This window comes from Salminus brasiliensis, chromosome 7 (genome assembly GCF_030463535.1).
Source record: "Salminus brasiliensis chromosome 7, fSalBra1.hap2, whole genome shotgun sequence".
In the NCBI taxonomy this organism is placed as follows: domain Eukaryota; kingdom Metazoa; phylum Chordata; class Actinopteri; order Characiformes; family Bryconidae; genus Salminus; species Salminus brasiliensis.
The window spans coordinates 23,204,118-23,226,532 of NC_132884.1; the positions used below are offsets into that span (position 1 = coordinate 23,204,118).

The 22,415-nt window shown below is 40.4% G+C and overlaps 1 protein-coding gene across 3 annotated transcripts in view; it reads left to right on the plus strand.

The window, feature by feature from the left end:
- The window catches only part of wwc3 (WWC family member 3), a 53,331-nt gene that overhangs the window by 14,208 nt on the left and 16,708 nt on the right, over positions 1-22,415 (plus strand). For all 3 annotated transcript variants that reach the window (XM_072684223.1, XM_072684224.1, XM_072684225.1), the window contains exons 2-5: positions 10,400-10,509; positions 10,927-11,130; positions 14,961-15,037; positions 16,440-16,519. In XM_072684223.1, coding sequence (XP_072540324.1) covers positions 10,400-10,509; positions 10,927-11,130; positions 14,961-15,037; positions 16,440-16,519 — 471 coding nt within the window. The remainder of the gene's footprint in view (positions 1-10,399; positions 10,510-10,926; positions 11,131-14,960; positions 15,038-16,439; positions 16,520-22,415) is intronic.

Genomic DNA, 22,415 nt, shown 5'->3' on the forward strand with positions numbered 1-22,415 from the left:
AGGCCAAGTACTATAGTTATATAATTGGTATGTGCTTCAGTAGTGGCCAGTATCAGATCCAGGTCATGATGGAAATGTCGGCCTGCATATTTTCTTGCCTAGTCTTTTATAGTGCTTTTATATTGCCTGTACAACTTTTAAACCTCTAAAGTTTTCATGGCTTATGTTGACAATGTCAGACAATCACTTATTTGAACAGGGCTATATAAAGGTTGTGTGAACGCAGTGTTTGGACCCTTCCAGTTGTTTTTGAAAGCACTGTAGAAAGAGGAAACTGACCCGAGGTTCCTGGTGAGAATGCGGGGTGGTCCTGTTTCCTGTCAGAGCTTCATGTCTCATAGTTTGTGTGAGAAGCTGAACTGTCCGGGTAAGGCCCAAGCCGTAGAAATAGCTGAAAGATTAGAATGAGTAGTGAAGCAACTAATCTGTCGTTCATTTGTTCAACACATCTGTTGTGTCAGGAGTTGTTGAACACATTCTTTGCCAGCTCTGAATACTTTAACCCGTACATGTGTAAAATAACTCCAAAACATCTGGGTCCCTTATTTCTAATTTAACACACATTTTACAGAAACAGCACAATTGTGTATTTATTGGCCTAAAACTTTGTAACAGATGTAAAGACAATTGAGAAATGTGATGTGGATCCAAATTTCACGCGTTCCACCCAGAAACGTTAAGCTGTACGCTTTTAGCAGATTGACGGCTAAGCTTAGCTCAAGCTGATTGGCGTCTGACACTGGTGAGGGCAGATGATACACTGGAACGAGAAGACCTGCCTGCTTCTTTCAGGTCAGCAAGGGTGATTTTCTGTATTTTCCTTAGGCTTAAAGGCTTTATATATATATAGTACTCCCTTTACATACGAAAACAAACCATGTACATTTTAAATGTTGGAACCGTCACTGTCCACATACTTCTATGCGTCCTGTGTGGGAATGGATGTTAAGCAAAACATCCACTAGAGGGCAATTCAGCATCAAACATTTCTGGCAACAACAAACATGGTTAATGTCCGTAATGTAAAGTTTGCGTCCGTATGGAAGTGGTCGTGTCTCACTGCAACTGTTGGCTGCCCCCACAATTTCCTGTGGTACTGCTCCATTCCGTCCGTATCCGTAAGCCTGTACAGAACGCGCACCGATGAATGCAGAGTATAGACAGAAGGCTCCATCCGTTCCCGTATTTAACAGCAAGCATAAATGAACCATCTATTTAAATTACACCCCTGCTTTGTGAAAATGGGCTACACATGTACTGCACTCAGATTAACACAACAGGTTGTCTCTGACAACTCTCAACAAATGCATAGAAATGTACTCAATTCTGGGGAATTGTCACTTGTTTTAGAAATGAAAGGCCCGTTTGTCCAGTATTTGCTGCCGGACGTTCCGGTGCTGAAATTGTAGCAGAAGGTTAGAAATGTATTGCTTTTGCTGGTATTTAACCATAGTGGACTAGGTCTTTTCCCTTTTAGGTGCAACAGTGTTTATTTGTGCCCAAGCACCGCTCCCATGGGAGTAGTTCAGGCCAATATAATGATATTTATCGGAACACTGGCCATTACACAGTAAAAGAGCACAGTAGTGTCTGTTTAATCAGATTTAGGGCTCTGTGTTTTTAAGAAAATCATTATTTATCATTAAATCTGTGCAGCCTCTTGTGTGTGGCGGGCGTGTATGGTGCAGTGTGTTCTAAACACTGAAACACAGTGTGTTCAGATGAATAAGGAGAACTGGTGGTGGGCAGTAGTTAAAGACTGCCCTGTGATGCGACTTGGCTGGGGCCGTTGTCACAAGGCTACACAACAAAACAAATATTCAGAGCAAACCATTTCTTCACCATTGGGATCTCGCAGTTCTCTTTATGGAAGACCTGAAGAAAGGGCAGTTAAGCTTTATTCTGGGGCTCTGTGTTGGAGTGATCTTGCCAATGCTGCTCTTGTTCAGACGTCTTTCCCCACGTTTAAGTTCGTGATGCAATGGTTCCGACCACATGCCCCTCTGATAGGAGCCCCCCAGCAGCAGCTCTGTTTTTTACTCACTGCACGCTCTCCACTGAAGCTGATCCTCACACACACCTCACACACACCTCTCATAGTTCATAGCTAGGGTTGTACAAATCCACATCTCTATCGATGCTGTTTGGTGACCCATGGTGATTTATTACACACACACACACACACACACACACACACATTTGACAATCAGGGGGCTTCCTTTATGAAAGCTGAGGAATTTCCAGCACAAGCCTTTCATTAAAAGGCATTTCTGCATTGATGGAACTTACATTCCTCCTTCTTGGAAGAAAACTGACTGTATTGGCTTACAGTGATGCACATGCAAGAGCCTGGTCCATTACTGAATGAGATCCTTAAGGATCGTTGGCTGTATTTGTGTGCTGCACTGGGTGAGGCCTGAGAAGACGCTTCCATTACTGTATCTTGTACAATATGATGGAACAGGACCTTCCAAGCTCAAGGGGTCATAGCATTTTAGCTCTGTTATGTTTCTAAAATGATGTTTAATAAACGCGAAAACACAAAAGGTGTTGAAGTGCTCACATTGATAATGTTGCCTTTGTCTTCTAGCAAAGTCTCATTGGAACTGGGTGTCGAAAGAGGACATATTTGCTATTTGATAATGTGAGAAATGATTAAGAAAAGAACAAGTGGAACATGTGGTTCCTACATTAGCTTTTTCAGGACAGCTGATATAAGCCTACATACACATTTATAAAACCTTACTCCAACAAGCACTAGTTGTCAACACTTTCTGAAGTGAAATGACGTCAAATGTGAAGAAGCAATGCTTGTTGGAATGGGCTGGGGGTGACTGAAGGTAATAGTTTGGATTTTCTTCCAGTTAGTGGCAATGTGGATATACCTCCCAGCAGCTTTTACTTATGTACAGTTGTTTGAACTGATTATTTAAGAATCTGCAGTTGTTTAGAAATGGCTCCACATAGTGCTGGGTGGTATTCCGGTTCTTTCAACCTTATACCTTTTTAAAATGTGCTCTACAGTCTGCATTTCATGTACCATAATACAACAGTAGTATGCGGCCAAAAAGCGCAGAGTGAAATTCAGCGCTGTGTAATTTAGATCCTAGCAGTGTTTAGTAGGCTAGCACACACGCACTTGCTTCCCAAAAACCCTCTGGATGGTTTTACTTTATTAGTCATTTTTCATACTGTGATATACATCCTTTAGTTCAGAGAGGGAAAAATCTGTAACCGTTTAACAGTGATTTTTAATAAATATAATAAACATTGTTTATGTTCTCTAACTGTTTCATGCACGCTGATGCCTTATATTGTCAATTTGTGGGGCCAAGCAAACTCTATAGTACTTCAAGCTTTCATTTTATACATGATGAATTTATTAGTTTTTAGATTCTGTTTATAGTATAAAATAATAGGATAAGATTGAAACAGCCAAAATCCTTGAAAATACAGTAATGGGCATTTTTGGTCGTACTGCTCAGCCCTAACCCCAAGAGACATTCCTACCTTTTTCATTTTTGTAGATCTATATGAAAACATAGGTTTAAACAGTTCATTATTTTTATTTGCCTTAATAGTAGACTTTGCTTTTTTTTTTGTAATTTTAATAATTGTGTAATTTTAATGTTTTTGCTGTTTCTGAGATGTCCATAAATTGCAGCCCTAAAGCACACCAGTGCTCATAACTATTTCTTATGGTTTAGTTATGCTTATTTATAAAAGTGCAACCAGTCCATGTGATCTTAAAATGCACCAGAGGGCAGATTAAGGTAGGACATGGCATGTGCCATGATATTGTAATATTCAGAGTTCTTTACAAAGAATAGTTCAGCATATAAAGCCCTAATTTAGGCATGTTGTGGTAGATGTTTGGAAAGTGCTATGAAACTATTAGTTAGGTTTTTAAAAGACTGGCATTTGCTTCCAGGCGCAACTACCATTTATTCCAGGGGTGTTGTAGTTTCTAAATAACTGTACTGGGAATTAAATCAGAGTTAGAAAGGAATGACCACAACAGTGTGCTAAAGAATGGCAGGCATGCAGTTGGGCTGAATATGAAAATCAACACGTGTATATAAAAACCTGCCTCATCTGGGTGCTACAGCTGATGTGCAGTAAATATGTTACTGGTTTGTTTAGTTTAGAAGTGGCTTCACTGTGGATGTATGGATGTTTTTGAACAATAGCCCCTCTGATTTACCATCATGTGAAAAATATGAAACTAAAGCTCCACCTTAAACATTCCTCTCTAACTAGCAGAGCCATTAGCAAAACCGCATAACTCTCCTATACAAACCGGGCTATGAAGAAAGCTATGAGCAGTTTTGAGGCGCTGCCTGTTGCTGGGATTGAAATAAAGGCTTTCAAGATGTTGCTGGGATATACTGATTTTATATATATATAAATATTATATATATTGTGTGTGTATATATATATATATATATTTTTTTTTTTTGTCAAATCTAATTCATTTCTATTACAAATCATCAAGCGGTATGAGGCCTTGGCTGCTTGGTTTGTACAGTATATCCACGCTCATCCTCCAGCTCAACCCTTTCAAATACACACACAGCTGAGGCGGTCTGTTCACTCTCATCCACTAACTCATCTCCTTCATAATGACAAGCAAGAGAAATGCTCTAACCCAACGCCTTCAAACTTACACATAACAGAAACTGTCTGTTTACTGTCATCCACTAGCTCATCCCCTTCACACTCATGTAATAGAACCTGCTAATCCACCTTATTCAAATGCAGACCTTCAAACAGATGACTCACTTGCAACCCAGAGTTCATGTTTTATCCAAAGTTCGTGTTGGAAGTTCAATTTAGTATATTTTAGATAATTTGGTTGGCAGCGACAGACATTTTGTGATGTTATTAAGTGAGCACAACCTCTAGCAGCTTAAGCAATATTAACAACTCCTAGCTTAATTAATAAAACTGTTACCTTTTAGAGATATTAAAAAACAGCTTGATTATGCTCCTTAAATTACCTGGTGCTCCCTGGGGACTGGAAAGATTTAACAAACCTGTCTGGGATGAGTTTCCTAAAAGCTCTGTAATGCTGAGTAGTTCTTAAGAGGGTTTGGTAATTGACGAGTGTTTCCCAAAACCTCATAACTAAGGTACTATGTCAACTCGCTCGTAAACGAAATAATTGCCCAACCTATTTATTGCCCTGGTTCTTCTTTTCCTAGCAGTTCAGCACTTAAAAGCCAGAGGTCAGTAATGTAGAGTAAGGGAATCTAGAATTAATTGACATTAAACAGTGGAATAATAATATATAATAATAATAGTGTTAATTAATTTAATTTGTATTATCAAACAAGTATATACAGTTATTTCAAATCAAATTTTATTTGTCACATACATAGTAATACACAGTATAACTTGCAGTGAAATGCTTTTTTGACAGTCTGCCCACATCAAAGCTTTTCAATAAGATCTAAATTTAAACTAAACCTTAACTTAATGAAATAAAGTGCAAAAGTGCAAAAAAAAATTAAAATAAATAAAATAAAAGTTACATTTAAGTTAAAAAATAAAATATAAAAATATGAAAATATAGAAATATAAGAAGCAAAAAAAATATAAACAGATGGAATAGTGTGTGTGTGTGTGTGTGTGTGTGTGTGTGTGTGTGTATATATATATATATATATATATATATATATATATATATATATATATATATATATATATATATATATATATACACACACACACACACACACACATATGTACATATTTATGTGAGTGTATGTGTGAGTTAAAAATAAATATTTGCATTATTGTCATTTGTCAACAACGTTATGACTCCTAATTCTACTAATACCTGTAATAATAGTGTTTTTCAGTCATTTATGGTGTTTATATAGATTTTAGTGAGTTTTAATGTTAATAACGGCTGATAATGCCCCTCAATCAGATAGGACTGAGAATCAGTATAATGTTTTTAACACATTTAAACATATTTTGAGTATACGAGTAAAGACATACTGTGTCTGTAAAGGTTGAGTTAATTGTGTAGAGTTAAATTGAGCATTCTGGTTTTGAGGAGGAGTCAACAAAGATGTTCTTTAAACTCATTTATTAAGTTTTGTTTCTCAAAGCTCCTCTCTCAAAGCTCTTTTGTCATGTCTCTCATTACTCAAACGGGACTTTGAGCTGCATTAGATGAGCTTGAATGCTAAAGCACCAAGAGCGAGGTTTAATTGGCTGCTCTGAGGCTCATTTCTGTGCTGCTAGACGACTTCACTCTCCTGCACGGCGCATTGTGTTGAGGATGATGGATGGTTGCATGGATGTAATACATGAGCCTGTCAGCAAAGTTTAAGAGTAAGAGAGCAGTTAGCTTTGAAATGTGATCTCATTAGATTGAAGTGGCGAGACTGGCCCGGGCATGCAGACTTTGGCTGATCTGTTTGACCACTGACCTTTCTGTTAGGTTTTGAATTAAGCGAATCTCTTGCATCTGTTTTTAATGGCAAAGTTAGCCAGACCACAGCATGCCATGTTCTGTTGACCTTTCTCAGCCACGATTGGATGAGGTCGGAGGTCATGCGCTGCTCCACCCAAAAAACTAGCCCTGATCCTTTTTTTTTTACTGTTTGGTAATACTGTCTCCCTGATGGATTGGCCTATCAGTTCCTTTAATTTGGCTGACTGCGAGCTTTAAACAGTGACCAACCATAAAGCTACAGTGATGAGCAGGAATGTGGGTGTTTATCTCTCTATGGATGGTGTAAATGTTTGTCCTGGTTTAAAGCATTTGAACATTTTTTGCATCGTAAACCAGCTTTAAATTGGACACATTAAAGTGAACAGACATAAACCATGACTAAATATGTTTTTAGGGCTTAAACGTGAAATGTTGATTGACAGAGTCAGTATTAAAGGCTTCATTAAATGTTAAGTTGGAGTAGAGCAGTAGGTCACAACATTGTAGCAACACTGCCTTCCCTGTGGCTCAGCCTGAAGTCCTGTGTCCTTGGGGAAGCAGAGTAAACACTTAACATCACTAATCTGATACACACTGAGAGTCCATCACTCAGCCCAATACAGTGAGTATCAGAACACATCACTAACGGTGACAGCACAGAAGTTGATCCATCTGCCTTTAAATGACAATAGTACCACATTAAGCATGGCCACATATCTAAAGTGACCTTACTCTGGTCAGTGGAGAGCAAAGTTTTTCCCTTTGTCTTTTTTTTGCTGAAAAAATTAAATGCACTGAACAGCCCATTAACTTCAGATTCAAATTAATTTAACCCCCCCCCCGAAGTATTTTTGCATTTAGATATTAACCTCTTTTTCTGCAGTAAAGTTAACTTAAACACTTTAGTTCATTGTAATTTCAGTTAATTGTACTGCAGATTTAAAAAATAAGTATAATAAAAATGTGCTTTTTTGCCTTTCATGTTCACAACCCTATTTCTTATTATTCTCTGCATGTCTGTCTCTGTTTTTCATTGCATTAAAGTTGCAAGGATTGCACAACCATAGTGCCATCATTATAACCTCTAAGGTTGTTGCTGAGGTGATGTGGGTCTTTGGTATTAATAACACTCATCGTGTGTTTTCAGCGTGTGTTGTCCGAAGAGCTTTAAGATTTATTACCGTCACCCGCTGCTGAATTGTGACCTATCCTGTTTGATCGTATCTCATTTTGCATATTGATGTTTTTTGTTACACACAAAAAGCCTTAAATTATATATTTTTTAATGAACATGATTGAAACTGTGTAGAGAATAGCTAAGAAAGTATGATTCAGTATATCTTTGTCTGTGTACTTTAGAGTACTTACAGTTAAAGCTGCACTCATGTCTGGAATTGTTTGCATACTTATATGCATGAGTGATGAGTAAGAATGCTTCATCATAGTTGGAAGCATACAGTTGTCCAAAATCTCTTGGTATACTGAAGCATTAAAATTTTTCTCCCATGGAACTAAGGGGCCTGTAGACCAACCCCTGAAAAACAACCCCATAGCATTATCCCTCCTCTACTAAACTTGACCATTGGCACAGTGCAGTCAGACAGGTAATGTTCTCCTGATATTCACCAAATCCAGACTTGCCCATCAGATTGCCAGATGGAGAAGCATGATTCGTGATTTGATCTGCTTTAAACCCTTTCATCCTGAGCTCTGTGAGGTAAGGTTTGCAGCTTGTAAGCTCGGCCTTGGAAACTCATACCATGAAGCTTCTTCCGCACGTTTTTTTTTTTTTATTATTCTGATGTTAATGCCAGAGGATGTTTTGGAACTCTGCAGTTCCAGTTTTCCAATTCAGCAGAGTGTTGTTGACCTTTGTGCACTATGCCACTCAGCACTCTGAGACCTTGCTCTGTACCTATACATGGTCTTGGTGGCTGAGTTGCTGTGGTTTCTAAACTCTTCCACTTTTTCCTAATACCACTCACAGGCGCAACAGTGGCATCCTTATTACAGGACCACGCTGGAATTCAATGAGCTCTTTAGAACGACCCATTATTTCACGACTGCATGTCAAGGTGCTTGATTTTATTCATCTATGGCAATAAGACTGAATGAAACACCAGAATTCGATGATAAACAGGTGTGTCCTAATACTTTTGTCTGGGTAGTGTCTATGATAAATAGATAGCTGGACGGCTTTATAGGTAGAAAGCTGTCCATGTTTGATGGTGTGCAGAGATGAGAATGTTATGGGGGAATTGACTTCCTGTGTAAGACCGTAAATCTGCTCTAGCTTGTGCAGCATGACAGAGGTTATGTGAAGATTCTCAAGGAAGCGACTTAGGCTCTGGTAGGTGGTGATAAGCCACACTACATCCAGTGCCTAAACCTTTACAGTGCTGACCTTGTCACCTGCCAACAGAATATATTACATTGCATCAGTGTTTTCTGTGAGGTTCCCAGTTTTTGTTTATTATTTTATTAATACATATAGCCAAAAATGTGTGTACAGCATACAAATATGCGCTGGGAAAGTGAATGCAGATCAACCTTAAGGGCAATTTTGTATGTTTTGAACATACAGTGAATACAGAATAATTCTACATCTGGTGTCAGTGTTGTGCCGAGCCCAACACAAAGTGAGGGGTGTTAGAACAGGGGAAACAAACCATTAATGTGGGCCGGGAGCGGAGATTTTACTATAGGGTAGATGCACCGCGGCCCCGATTGAGACCTGCTTTGTTCGAGATTGGAATGTGTTTATAGGCAGTTTCTTCCTGCAGAGCATGTATTACACCCATTTTTGACCCAAGGGTGAAAAGATCAGCAGCCGCTGACTGACTGAACATGCATTCATCAGAATTTTCCAGATTTCTTAGATGCCTGTGCAGCTTTGTTCAACTGATGCTGTCCTTTCAGCCCAAACTGTTCTTCGGTATTCGTGACATCACATGGGATCAGGGTAAAAATATGTTTAAATGAATTAACGGCACAAAGTATTGTGAGAGGAATCACTTTTAACTGTGCAGTTTAGTGACTTAGAGACTATGCGCTAATCTAGTAATGCTGAAGCCGCCCTTCCTGTACACTTATTGTGCAGTACACCTTTGTGGCATGTGCTTTTCTGGTCTGTGTTCTCTTTCAGTACATGTCAGATGGGTGGTAGACCGTGCTCTCCATCACCACCATCAAATCTCCAGCTGAAGGAGTATCTTGAGTATCTGTGCTTATAAAATCAGCTATAGGTCCCTGCAATAATAAGGCGGTTTGTATGAAGGCTATGGTCAACTCATAAGGGCGAACTTCTAAGCAGAAAATCCCACAGATTTCTAAAGATGTTTTCAGAAGTAAATGACTGGGTTGTCAACAGTGTCCTGCTTGGTAGTCTGAAGAGAAACGGGGAAACACTCTGTTCTAGAGAAATTTACTGAGTGAGAATTGTTCACAACAAGGGTGATAGTATTCAGAAGCAAATAACTTTCCATGTAATAACTTCATACCGAGACATTGTTTTACAATAGATGTTCGAGACATTTTTGCTAAATCCATTCATGCTGGAGGAGAACAGGCAGATTGCGTAGTTATACAAAGTTAAGACTGTAAATTAAATGTATATATTTTTGTTGCCAAAATCGGGTCCCCTGGTCCTTATCTGCAATTTTTTGGAGTCTGCAAGTTTCTACATCAAAATGCTCTGAACTTGTGTAATACATTTTGAATTATTGTTCATAATTATTAATTGTAGATTATTCAGACATTATTGTAGAGCCAGAATGAGAGATTGTACTGTGAGCTGTTTACTCATGAGCATTAAGAGTCGGGTTTAAACTTTGAGCTGGAGAATCCAAACAAGTGGATTCACAGTTCATTGTTTTTCTAGTCCTTGTTTAGTTCGCTTACCTTTTACATCCCTAATCCCTATTATGTTCTTTCTGTCGCTCACTCTCGTAGGATCACTAAGCCCCTGACCTTTGCAGACTGTGTGGGTGATGAGCTTCCTCTGGGCTGGGAAGTTGTGTATGACCAGCAGGTGGGCGTCTACTACATCGATCACATCAACAGTAAGTTCAACCTCTGTACTTGTCCTTTCACCTGTGCTTTGTTACACACTCTGGGACTCGCTCTACCCAGGCCTCTTAAATATGCTCCTTTTTTTGGGGGGGGGGGGACTCATTGGTCATGGTCATTGTCTTTCCTCACTAAATGAAACTTGTTATGGTAAGGTTGGCCAATTTGGCTAATGTTAGATCTTCGTTGTTTAACTTGTGCAATACACCATTAGATGTCATTAGATGCTGTGTGTATTTGGGCAGTGTTGACATTTACTCCCTTAATTCCAGGGTTGATATTTTACTGAAATAAATTACTACTTTAAATCAGAGAGGTGTTTTTATCCACCAGGTTCCAGTATTCAGAGAGCAGTACGAAACCTTTTGAACGCAAAATCTTTAAGCATGCTGATGCTGTCCTCCCCACAGAAACCACACAGATAGAAAACCCGAGAACACAATGGCGGCAGGAGCAGGAGCGCATGCTGAAGGAGTATCTGGTGGTGGCGCAGGAGGCTCTCAATGCCAAGAAGGAGATGTACCTGATCAAGCAGCAGAGGCTGGAGCTGGCTCAGCAAGAGATGCAGCTTTTCAACCAGCTCAACCAGGATGATAACCGCTCCATCACCAGCTGTAAGAACATACTTTTCGAAAACCCTGTATGCAACGTAGTGTTTGCTTGTAGTGATTGCTTCTCTCTCTCTCTCTCTGTCACTTTATATTTTTTCTGTACGCTTCACCACTACCATCCATATACGATACAAAAGTAGAAGAGTTTGGATAGTTCTTTTTATTTTTAGATATTTGGTAGTTATTGTTTTTTTTTTTGTTTGTTTGTTTGTTTGGGTTTTTTTTTTTTTTTTTACCCAAAAATGGTGAATATTAATTTTTTGTGATCGACCAATCATAAAACAATATTTTCAGCAAATCCTAACAACCTGTGACCATCTTTCATAATATGAAACAAAATCATCAGTGTGACCCTGTGCAAATGTTTGGACAACTTATAACATCAGTAAAGTAACACTCACTCTGCAACAAATTGCAGGATTGTTGGTTGTATTGACATTTGCTGTCAGAATTTGCTGGTATTTTGTGGAATCAGTTCTTTACCTGTGCAAAAACTGCCAGTGCTATTGACAACGACACAGACCCAAACCATTGTAGATTTATTTCCATGCCTCACAGTTGGAAAGTGCAGTTCCTTTTTTTTTATTTTCTCCAAATGTACTAATCAGTCCCTGAGACCATGTAAAAAGAAAAAAATCTTTGCAATGCTTGGAGTGCTCAAACTTTTGCACAGGCCACATTGATGATTGTGATTTGTTTCATGTCTTGAAATGGTTTGCTAACAGATTTGATTAAAAAAGGTCTTGTGTCCTTTGGCCAAGGGTGCTCAAACCTTTGCACTGTATGCAGTTATTGAATGGAACATGCGGCCACTGTGAAGGTTAGAGGAGCTCTAAAACATCAGGCAGGTCTCACAGGGTTTTTCTGCTACGCAGTGGTCAGTACCTACTGCAAACGCCGCTAACGGGGTCATGAGCACCCAAAGTTCAATGATATGATTCATGGAGGTCCCACCTCACATCTTAAAAGTAGTTCCTCAAGGACTAATGTATTGGTTCCAGACACCACAGAACCACCTTCAGAGGTCTTGAGGAGTTCATGTCTGGATGGGTCAGAGCTGTTTTGGTGGCACGATGGGAACCTACACAATAGTAGGCACATGGTTTTAACGTTATGATTAAACAGCGTATTATATTATACTGTTAATAATATTAACATTTAACGTCACAAACCATGTGACTTTCAGTGAAAGTTTTCTATCTAAACAGGTTGGCTCTTCAATCCTTATGCTTACCCTATTTTACTTCCAATACATCAGCTGTTCACTCTTAATATTTATATCCCTCCCTCAGACAGGTACCATTTTAACCAGTTAATCAGTGTTCTTCACTTCACCTCTCAGTGGTGTTAATGTTCTGGCTGATGTTCTGGTGTATATTGTCTATACAAATGTTAATGACATGATTTCAAACTATTAAATGGTAGTGTACACACACACACACACACACACACACACACACACACACACACAGGCAGTAATATTGTGAGGCTAAATTGTTAAGGGCTGTTCCTAACCTCGTCCCTTTCCTCACCTCTGCTTCCCTGACCTCCTCCCTTCCTCTCTTTCTTTTTCCTTCTTCTTTACTGGACTCTTTCTCTTTCCAGCTGACCCCTCCTTTTTCCTCTTCCCTCACCCTCCTTTTCCGCTTGCCCTCACATTTCTTTTTTTTTTTTTTTTTCTTTCAGATTTTCTTATTTTCTCTTACACTACTTTAATATGTGCATGCCACAGATTTGGGTCACACTTTGAATATGCCAAGTTGACTCCTTTTAATATTCTGATTATATTGGAAGTGAATCTTTGAGATTGTCTCAGCAATATTTGTTACAGTAATAGAGCAGGAGTATTGGGTATTGTGTGTTTGACAACTACTGGGTTTTTATTTTCTTTAAAACAACATTGGCATTAGAATCAGTGACGGTTTATAAGATGTGTCCTTGGCTCTACTCTGTCCCTTTTCAGCACTTATGGTTGCTTGGCTCAATTAAATTGCTGTTGGCAGAAGTGATGTGTGACATAACCTCAATCAAGATCACAATAACTTAACATATTGTCTCGATTACGATAGATCAATCTGTATTACTTTACTCGATTGATCCAAGTATAGAAGTCTCATAGATGCTCACCCGACATTCAGCTAACATCGAGCTGAATGTTTTAAATGCAACTGAAGTTGAATGTCAATGATGTCAAATCAAATCAAATTTTATTTGTCACATACATAGTCATACACAGTATAACTTGCAGTGAAATGCTTTTATGACAGTCTGCCCACATCAAGCTATACAATAAAAATCTACATTTAAACCTTAACTTAATGAAGTAAAGTCGATTCTATTGTCTATTTATGTCTAAATATGTCTATTTATGTCTATTTACTGTAACCCTGCCCCTAACCTTAAACCTTGCTCTTGAATCAATCCATCATCCTAACCTAAACCTTAAATCTAAGGTTTTGGTTAAGGTTAGGTGTAGTTTCATTCAGTAGACAGTCATTTACATTCACTTTAGTGTTCAGTTGCATTTAATGGCCATTCGAAGAGAAGAGAAAGGGAAAAGCCTGTGGAAGTAGCAAACCTTTTTATTATGGAGGGCCATTTTTGCTGTCCATAAAGTTGTCCAGAACATATTACATTAATACTTTGGAACACCCCATTCCCTACAAGTATTAGTGACTATAAATAAACACGGACACCTGAACTCTTAATGTACTCCAACTTGGTACCAATGTCATTTTTACCAATGTCATATTTTTATCTGTAAAAATACAAATATAATGAATCACTTAATTTCACTTCAATATCACTGTTTTTTTTTTTTTTGTATTCATATTTATTTATTTATTTTTGTTTATTTAATTATTTTACAAAGTTTGAAAATCCTTCTAAAAACAGAATGAAAATAGTAGAAAATTCACAATTTCTAACAACTGCCAAAAAAAGTGAGTGACTAGAGCCAAGGAGTGGCACAAGGAGAATGCACTGCATTCAGTGTAAGCAGGTGACCATTCTTCAAGATTGCAAAACAGTAGTTGATGGAGCATGTGATTAATTCACATGTTGTTTTGTTCTGAAAAGGTGCATGTTAAAGTCACACTTGAATGGAAACCAAGCTAGTGGTGTTGGCTCCAAATGCAAGCTGACATTTTTGAGGTTGCATCACATTCAGAATACAGGCAGTTTAACAGTGAATCCTATAGTTAATGTTTTAACTTGAGGCTTCAATGTCAGTTGCCAGCTGGAGAAGTGTAAAGTCCTCCTGCATTGGACTGTGTAGCAGTTGAATGAAGCTCTCTGCAGTGCAAGTACTTCATCCAGTACCTGTGGAACAGGCTGGAATGGTGTTTGTGCCCTAGATCTGATCATTCCACATCAATACTTGACCTCACAAATGCGCTTATGGCTGAATGCAGTTAGAACCTCACTGTGGATCTACAAAAGCAGTGTTCCAACAAAAGCAGATTGTGTTAATGCAGCAAAGGAGGGGGGCATCCGCCAATGTAATGTCATGGAACGTACAAACGTTTGGATGAATAATGTACATTAACCCAGTGCTTTTGCAATTAGTTCATGAGTAGCATGGTCAAACAAATGAGTCATTTGAGGAGGTCATTTGACAAAAACTCATTGTGCCTTGTTGAGGGGGGGGCCATGCACACTAACACTCCTCAGTCTTAGGATACAGTATCCCCTACATTCTCCTTTCTCCTCCGTTCAGGCCTGTGACCACTGGAGCAGAATGGAGTTGGGTTTCGTTGCTTGCATTCTTTCATTGATGTTCTCCTCACTCTATTTCTCTCTCTCTCTCCCTCTCTCTCTCTCCCTCTCCACAGCTCACTCTGGCTCTTCTTCAAATGCAAAATATGACCCTGACCAAATCAAAGCGGAAATCGCCTGTAGGCGTGAGCGGGTAAGTCATTATCCTCTGAGAACAATGCGCTGGACGTCAGGACCTAGGAGGGGCCTGTTTGGGGAGACGCTGGGGCCCCAGATATGTTCGCTGCATGTGTGTCAGGGGCACCTTTAGGAATGCGATGAGGCTTGGTTTGGGTTAGCAGACTCAGCAGGCCTTACTGGGCTGTAGGGAGTCACTGAGTTTGCTGTTTTCACCGTGTCAAAGCAAATCATCAAATTTTTCTAAAATGAATAGGACTAAAGTCTTCTTACCTAATTATTCATTACAGTCATTTTCTCATTGGACTGTACAGTTACTGTTAGTGAGTTTATCAGTCATGAGTATCCCAGTAAAGATAATTATTAAGAGGTAAATAGTAGAAGTAACTGTTTATTGGGTTTGTTCTTTCTTGTGGAATAAATGTTTCCAGTTTACTTCAGTCTGTAGGTTTTTATGTAGTAGCTCTCAGCAAAAAGCTGAAGTTGGAGTGGTGGGGTGGTACTGGAATGTGTTTTGGAGGGTGGTGTGCGTGTGTGTGTGGGCAGGACCTTTTCCTGTTCCTGTGAGTGTGTGCGCATGTGAGGGTCGGGGTGTTGGTGTGAGGCCTTGCTGTTCACTGATGACTCAGCTGTTTTTTATTTTTGAGTAGGCGTCATTGAGGGAAGGCTCATATATATATTTTACACTCACTGTCCATTAGATCAGCCCCACTTAGGAGCACTTTATAGTTTTGTAATTGTAGACTAGTCTGTTGTTTTTCTTCATATCCACAGCCTTAGCTATGGTAGCCTCTTTTCACTCCTGTTCTTCATAGTTTAGGACCCCACAGGACCACCACAGAGCAGGTTTTATTTGGGTGGTGGGTAAATCTCAGCACTGCAGTGACACTGATGTGGTGGTGGCCTGTGGGCAGTATCTTGTGACCACTGATGACAGACTAGAGGATGGCCAACACAAACTGTGCACCAATGAGCTTCTCTGTCTGACTTTATTTCTATAAGGTGGACCATCTAGGTCTAGTGTCTAATAGAGTGGACAGTCAATTGGCACAATGTTTAAAAACTCCAGCAGCACTGCTGGGTCTGATCCACTCAAACCAGCGCAACACCCACTAACATACCATCACCATGTCAGTGTTACTGACTCACCACCCAAATGTTAGAGGAACATGTGAATAGTGTAATTTAATATTTGCAAAATTTTATATTTTTTAAAATTGTATAATTTTTTTTATATTTTCATATTGTTATTTTACTTTCCATGATTAATTGGGGAAGATTCCCAGATTTTCCCAGTTTGTTTTTAGACCTTGGTGCCTCACTGTAATGCAGGCCTACATTTGTCCTCCCACATTCAGAATTTGTATGAAAACAAGCCTGTGTTTGAGGTGTAATACCAGTCTCCCTTGTGTCCACAGCTCTCTAGACTCAAACAGGAGCTGGCCCAGATGAGGCAGGAGCTGCAGTACAAGGAAATGGGAGTGGAGACCCTTCAAGAGTGAGTTTTACACAAAACGAGTCCAGTGTTAAATTTATCTTTCCTCCAAGTTTTTGTCTCTTTCTCAGTGATTTGATCTGCAGTTTGTATCAGATTTCCGCTGTTGTGAGTGCTGTGTATCTGTGCGTGCTGTGTGGTGATGTGCGAGTCTACAATGTCTCCTGCAAGTTTGCACGTTGTCCTTGGCAGAATTTTAAGGCTTTCGTTATCAGTGTGTGCAGTCCTGGACTGCGATAACAAGAAACCCTGAGAATGAGCATCCCCCGGTTTGACAATTTACAGGGTAGATCAGCAAAAATACCCAGGTTACTCCGTTTTATCCCAGATAAACCAGCCTGGTTTGTTTGCTTCCTTAGTTTTGCATTGAAAATATGAGGCTGATGCAGCCAACACATGACCGAAGCTTATCCTTATCAGTTAACATTGTGTAAACTGCATCAGCACCAAATTTACACAAATGTCAGCTTACCCATAGTTTAGTGGGCTTCCAGCTACCAAGTCAGCATCAGCATCACTACATACATTATGAACGCTGCTCAGAAAAGCATTACCTACAAAATTGTTTCTCCCACCGAATGACATATCATCTAATATAATCACCTATATTTAATCTGAATTGTAGCAGCAGACCTAAATGTTTTGCATTTAGGTTCAGAAAAACCTGCCCTTATTTTTGTCCACTTGTTGCAGCCGTCCCTGTCAAAGAAGACCTTCCAGCCTGAAGCATGTTGCTCTTCTCTTCTACATGTTGCTGATCACTTCATCCTAGGCCAACATATCTGTTATAAACAGTACCAGCAATCCATATACACACACACACACACACATACACACCATGTGGGACCAAAAACCGAAGCTATTTGAGCATTTAATGTGGCTAAATGTGGCACTGTGCTGTGTGATTGTGACATTAAGTCTTAGACCACGACTAGTCTGAACAGGCCCCTTTCCCCACCTCACGCTCTCTCTGTATACGGTTTCAGACGTAATGCAGCTTGCCAGAGCAGTTTAAATTCATTTAATGCTATAATTGTAAGTATTATTCAGTTCAGTGAAGCAGCAAACCAAACATTTACTGCATAGTAGAGGACTCGCTTAAAATAGCCACAGTGGAAAGGGACCGGTCGAGCTCCCCGAATTCTGTTTTTTTGTTTACGAGACTGTTTGGACACTTTAAACCAATTGCAGTAGGAGTTCTTTTTTTCCCCTCTCTCTCTTTTGGTCGCAAGTCTACGAGTGTTGTTTTTAAAGGGCTGTTTTAGGAGACTCGCACCTTTGTGTGAGAGAGAGAGAAAAATTGTGTTCTGGAAAAGGAGACTCCACCTCAGGAAGAGGATGCACCAGTGGAGTGCAGAGAGCCAAGGCAGGAAAAAGAGAGGGAAAGAGACGGAGAGAGTGGGAGGGAGGGGGTGGAGGGACAAAAAGTGCTTGAAAGCTGTTTGAAAAACAGAGATATCTGGCAGCAAATTCCTTGCTTCTTCCTGCGTCCCAGTGAGAGCTCTTATCTCTTCGATAGAATGTGACTCGAGTGGCTCCCAGAATAGAAGCGCAACTCGCAGAGCTTCAAGAAGATAGAAGATGGAGGGCGCCCAGCCCAGCCCACAGTTAGGAAGCGTCTCTGGCTTTGTTGGCTCTGCTAGCGTCTCTGGAAGCTTGAGTCAGATTTTTCGGCATATCTGATTTGAGTGGGACAGATTTTCTCTGGTCAGAATGGCAAAACACAAAATCCCCCCCTCCTCCTTTGAGGCTTGACAAAGTCTGTGGAAGTGATGAGTGTTGAAGCTTTTAACATACTTAGGAGCGCACTTTGCTGTGGATGTTGCAGTTTTACCGTGACTGCTTCAGTAAAGACCTGAACTGACAGCCTGAAGAGCCTGTGAGCTGATGTTATCTACTGACCACCTGATCGATCTGCACTAATGTCATGTTCTGTTCATGTGGTTCAGGCCATGGTGTGAAAAACAGCGTGATTTTTGTATTAGCTAATTCTGGTCATTAAGTACACATCAACACAAACTTTAAAGCTGCTAAAAGCAACCAGTCACCAAGGTTTTACAGGTTCTTTCCGTTACTGTGTTAACCAGGGTAGATCTGGGAGCAAATGTGAAGGCATTCTGACCAAAAAGATCCAAAGATTTGTTTTCTTGCATCATAAAAATAAGAGAGAAGACTCTAATCTCATTTGTCCTGCACTTTTAGTTTACCTCTCATATATTTAGATCTCATAGATCGTAGGTCAAGAAGCTGGGCTCAAAGGATGCATGTCACTGAGTGTGTGTGCGTGTGTGTGTATATATACACTTTGAACAAAAGTATTTGGACACCTGCTCACTTGTTTCTCTCAAGTCAAGGCTATTGAAAAACAGTTCTTTCAGGGAAGGCTTTGTACTAGATTTTGGAGCACTACTGTGAGGATTTGACTGCATTCAGTGATAAGAGTGTTTGTTAGAGAGGTCAGAATGTTGGATGACCTCTCTGGACCTCCATACCCCTTGCCCTACTCCCCAGTACTGGATTGAGCACCATTATTCCAGAGAACAGCGTTCCACTGCTCCACGGCAGTGGGGGCAACTTAAAATAGCTGACCGCATTCGTTAGAAGGGTTTTTTCACAAACTTTTGAACATACATTGTGTGTGTGTGTGTGTACATATACAAGCATGTATGTTGTAGACAACCTTAGACATTCCTATACATGTTTAATATCATGCTGTATTTTTTTCCCTCTCTCACTTCCCACTCTCACTCTCATCTTGCCTTTCATGTTCATATCATCCTCATAGTCTTTAACCCCAGGGCTGTTTGTGTTCAGCTCTAAATCTCTTCAGCTGGCAGCAGAATCACTAATTACTTCTCACACTGCAGCACAACCTTCCAAACACACAAACAAGACAGCACTAGGGAAATCCCGCTGGAAGTGATGTCAAAGAATGTAGCCCAGTAAACAAGATGTCAGTGCAGGTCCTACAGTAGTGTTCTCTACAGCGAGGAAAAGAGGAGAAGAAGAGGCTTTGTGTGTCTGAATATCAGATCAGACCGGCGGGTTTAGTTGCAGTGTCTGCAGGGCTGCCGCTGGCTGTAGACGCGACGCAGTTTTTCCCCCTTTGCTGTGGTTGGACTGTGTCTAATGTGACAGACTGACAGGTTGTTTTGCTCCTAATGAGAGTGACAGGGCTTGTAAATTGGAGCTGTAATGAGTAAACCAGCTTAATTCCTTCAACCACAAGGACAAAACAGACCAAATATGTCAGGCTGTAAAATGGCTGCTAGTACTGCTTTTGTCTTTTTATGGTTAACAGAATTTCATAATGTGTAAAACTGCATTCTCTGTCACCTTCACACCCAGTTATAGCTTTATGTAAGCAATAGAACTTTTAAGCTATGTTAATAACATCACACAAATGAACCAAATGCATCATGCACATCAAATTTAAGCTGAATCCTAAATTGCTCCCTTCTCTAGATCATGCAGTGTGAGGCACTGAGCTTTGGATTTTCCATTCAGCAGATTTTTAGCTGTCCCTACAGTTTAGTCGGAATGGTGCAATATAGAAAAATCATCCAGTGAACTGCAGTTCTGCAGACAAACGCCTTGTTGGTCAACAGAGAATGGCCAGACCAGTTCGACAAACAGGTTACGGTACCTCAGATAACCGCTTTATACAGTTGTGACGAGCCCAAAAGCATTGCAGAATACTCAAAACCTTCTGGAGGCTGGCCTACAACAGCAGAAGACTTCATTGGGTTCCACTTCTATCATCCAAGAACAGAAAGCTGAGGCTGCCGTGGACTTTCCAAAACTGGGCAGTTGATGGCTGGAGAAACGTAGCCTGGTCTGATGAATCTCGATGAGGCACACAGATGATTGGGTCAGACTTTAGAGCCAGCAACATCAATCCATGGACTCAGCCTGCCTTGTGTTAACAGTCCAGGCTGGTGGAGGTGGTGTAATGGTGTAGGAAATGTATTCTTAGCACATTTTGGGCCTGTTTATAGAAATTAGTCATGGCTTGTGTGCCACAGCCTGTCTGAGTATGTTCTTCAGTGGCCTTCACATTTAACAGATTTGAATCCAGTAGAGGAAACGTTGAGGGCGGGATATCTGCAGCCTTGAAAATCTACACGAATTGCATGATGCAATCATGTCAACATGGACCAGAATCTCAAAGGAATGTTTCCATATCATGAAGCTTGACTATTTGCACGGTACAATAGCCACTATTTGAGTATGATGCATGCTGCTATGTACCGCTCGTCTTCATTGTTATTCCCCTCTGGCATCAGTGACCCATGGGACACCAATGTTATGCTATTGGGAGGCACAAAATGTGTGACAAGTCCGTTCTTGGTACACATTCACATTCGTGGCTCTAGAACATAACAGGGTTTGCTGCATGTATAAATAAATGAGCACACCGATCAGTTGTAGTCAGAGTGCAAAACGATCGTCATGGTCAAAGGGCGAGATTTGTCTGATGTCCAAAAGAGCATGATAATTGGGTACCTGGGTATAGGTTTTGTGGCACTTCAGTCTGGTAATATGAATGTTGTGTTACCACAAATGACATTGCATTGGTGACTTGTAGATGCACGGCCAAAATATCCTGGTACTTGACGTACTTGACTACTTTATTACTATTTTATAATAATAGTTTGATTCATTTGAAAAGACCACGTAGTTTAACACTTATATTAATGAACTCAGAAGTGAAAGCTGACCGAATACAGCCCTGCTGAAAGTGTATGTCTGGTGTGGAGGTATGTGAATGTGGTGGGTTTGGGTGGGGTGGCCGAAGTAGGGAGGTGGGCAGACAGAGGTGGGCCATGCTCCGGCTGGGCAAGGCTGCGCGTGGAGGCTGGAGGTTAGAGGGAGAACAAAGGGGTGCTTGTGCAGAGAGAGAGAGAGAGAGAGCAAGAGCGAGAGAGAGCGAGCGCACAGAAGAGAGGAGGAGCAGACAGGAGCTGCTGCTGCTGCTGCTGCTGGAGCGAGACGAGTGCATAAAGAGCCCAGAGCTTCAGCCCCGGCAATGTGCCAGAGAACAGCTGATGCACAAGACCTGCGAATAACTAATAATCTTCATCTCTCTGTCTGTCTCTCTCTCTCTCTCTCCCTCTCTCTCCCTCTCTCTTATTTCTCAGTTAATCCCTTTATCTCCTTTGTTCTGGGTTTGGTGGTTCTGTAAACCTCCCCCCCCCCCCGTACATTTAAATATTTGGTGTCAGATTGAAGTATGTTTGAGTACCTGGTTGAAGGATGTGATCCTATTGTTGTGTTTGAGAATGGAGTTAATAGTGCTGCTTCGTCCTGCTTTTTATGTCTCTTCTTCATTTTTGTTTCTGAAGATGGTTTCAGTTCGGTCTGGTCCCCTCCTGCCCAGTCAGGTGTTTTGATTTTATTATACAATATTAAACAGAATAAAATGATGCGATGACACTGTCACTAAAATGACCATTGCAGAAAGAACGACAGGAATGGAGGTAAGGCATGCTGCAGGTGCTGAAATACAATACATGTACAGAGGGTAGTGGACTGGTTTTCTGCATGACTCTAGGAATGGCATTCTGTTACTCTGAACAACATTTCAGACATAACACTCATGCAGGAGGATGGATGTGTGTGTGTGTGTGTAGTGAGCACACACGGTCTGGTGCTTTGAGAAGGCAGACATTCCACGCCAAGCGGCTTTAGCGGGGCTAGCTCCAGTTTCACTTGTCTAATTATTGCGCCTTTGAGAGCGGAGGCTTCACTAAGTTAAAACAATATTTTCACAGAGTGGCTAAACGGTTAAGTGCTCTGTCCGACAGTGTGGGCAAAGACCCTTCAGTGTTAGACTTTCACTCTTGCATACCTAAAGTGTAACCAGGTTTCTTGGAGAGTCCCTTTTTTGTAACATTGT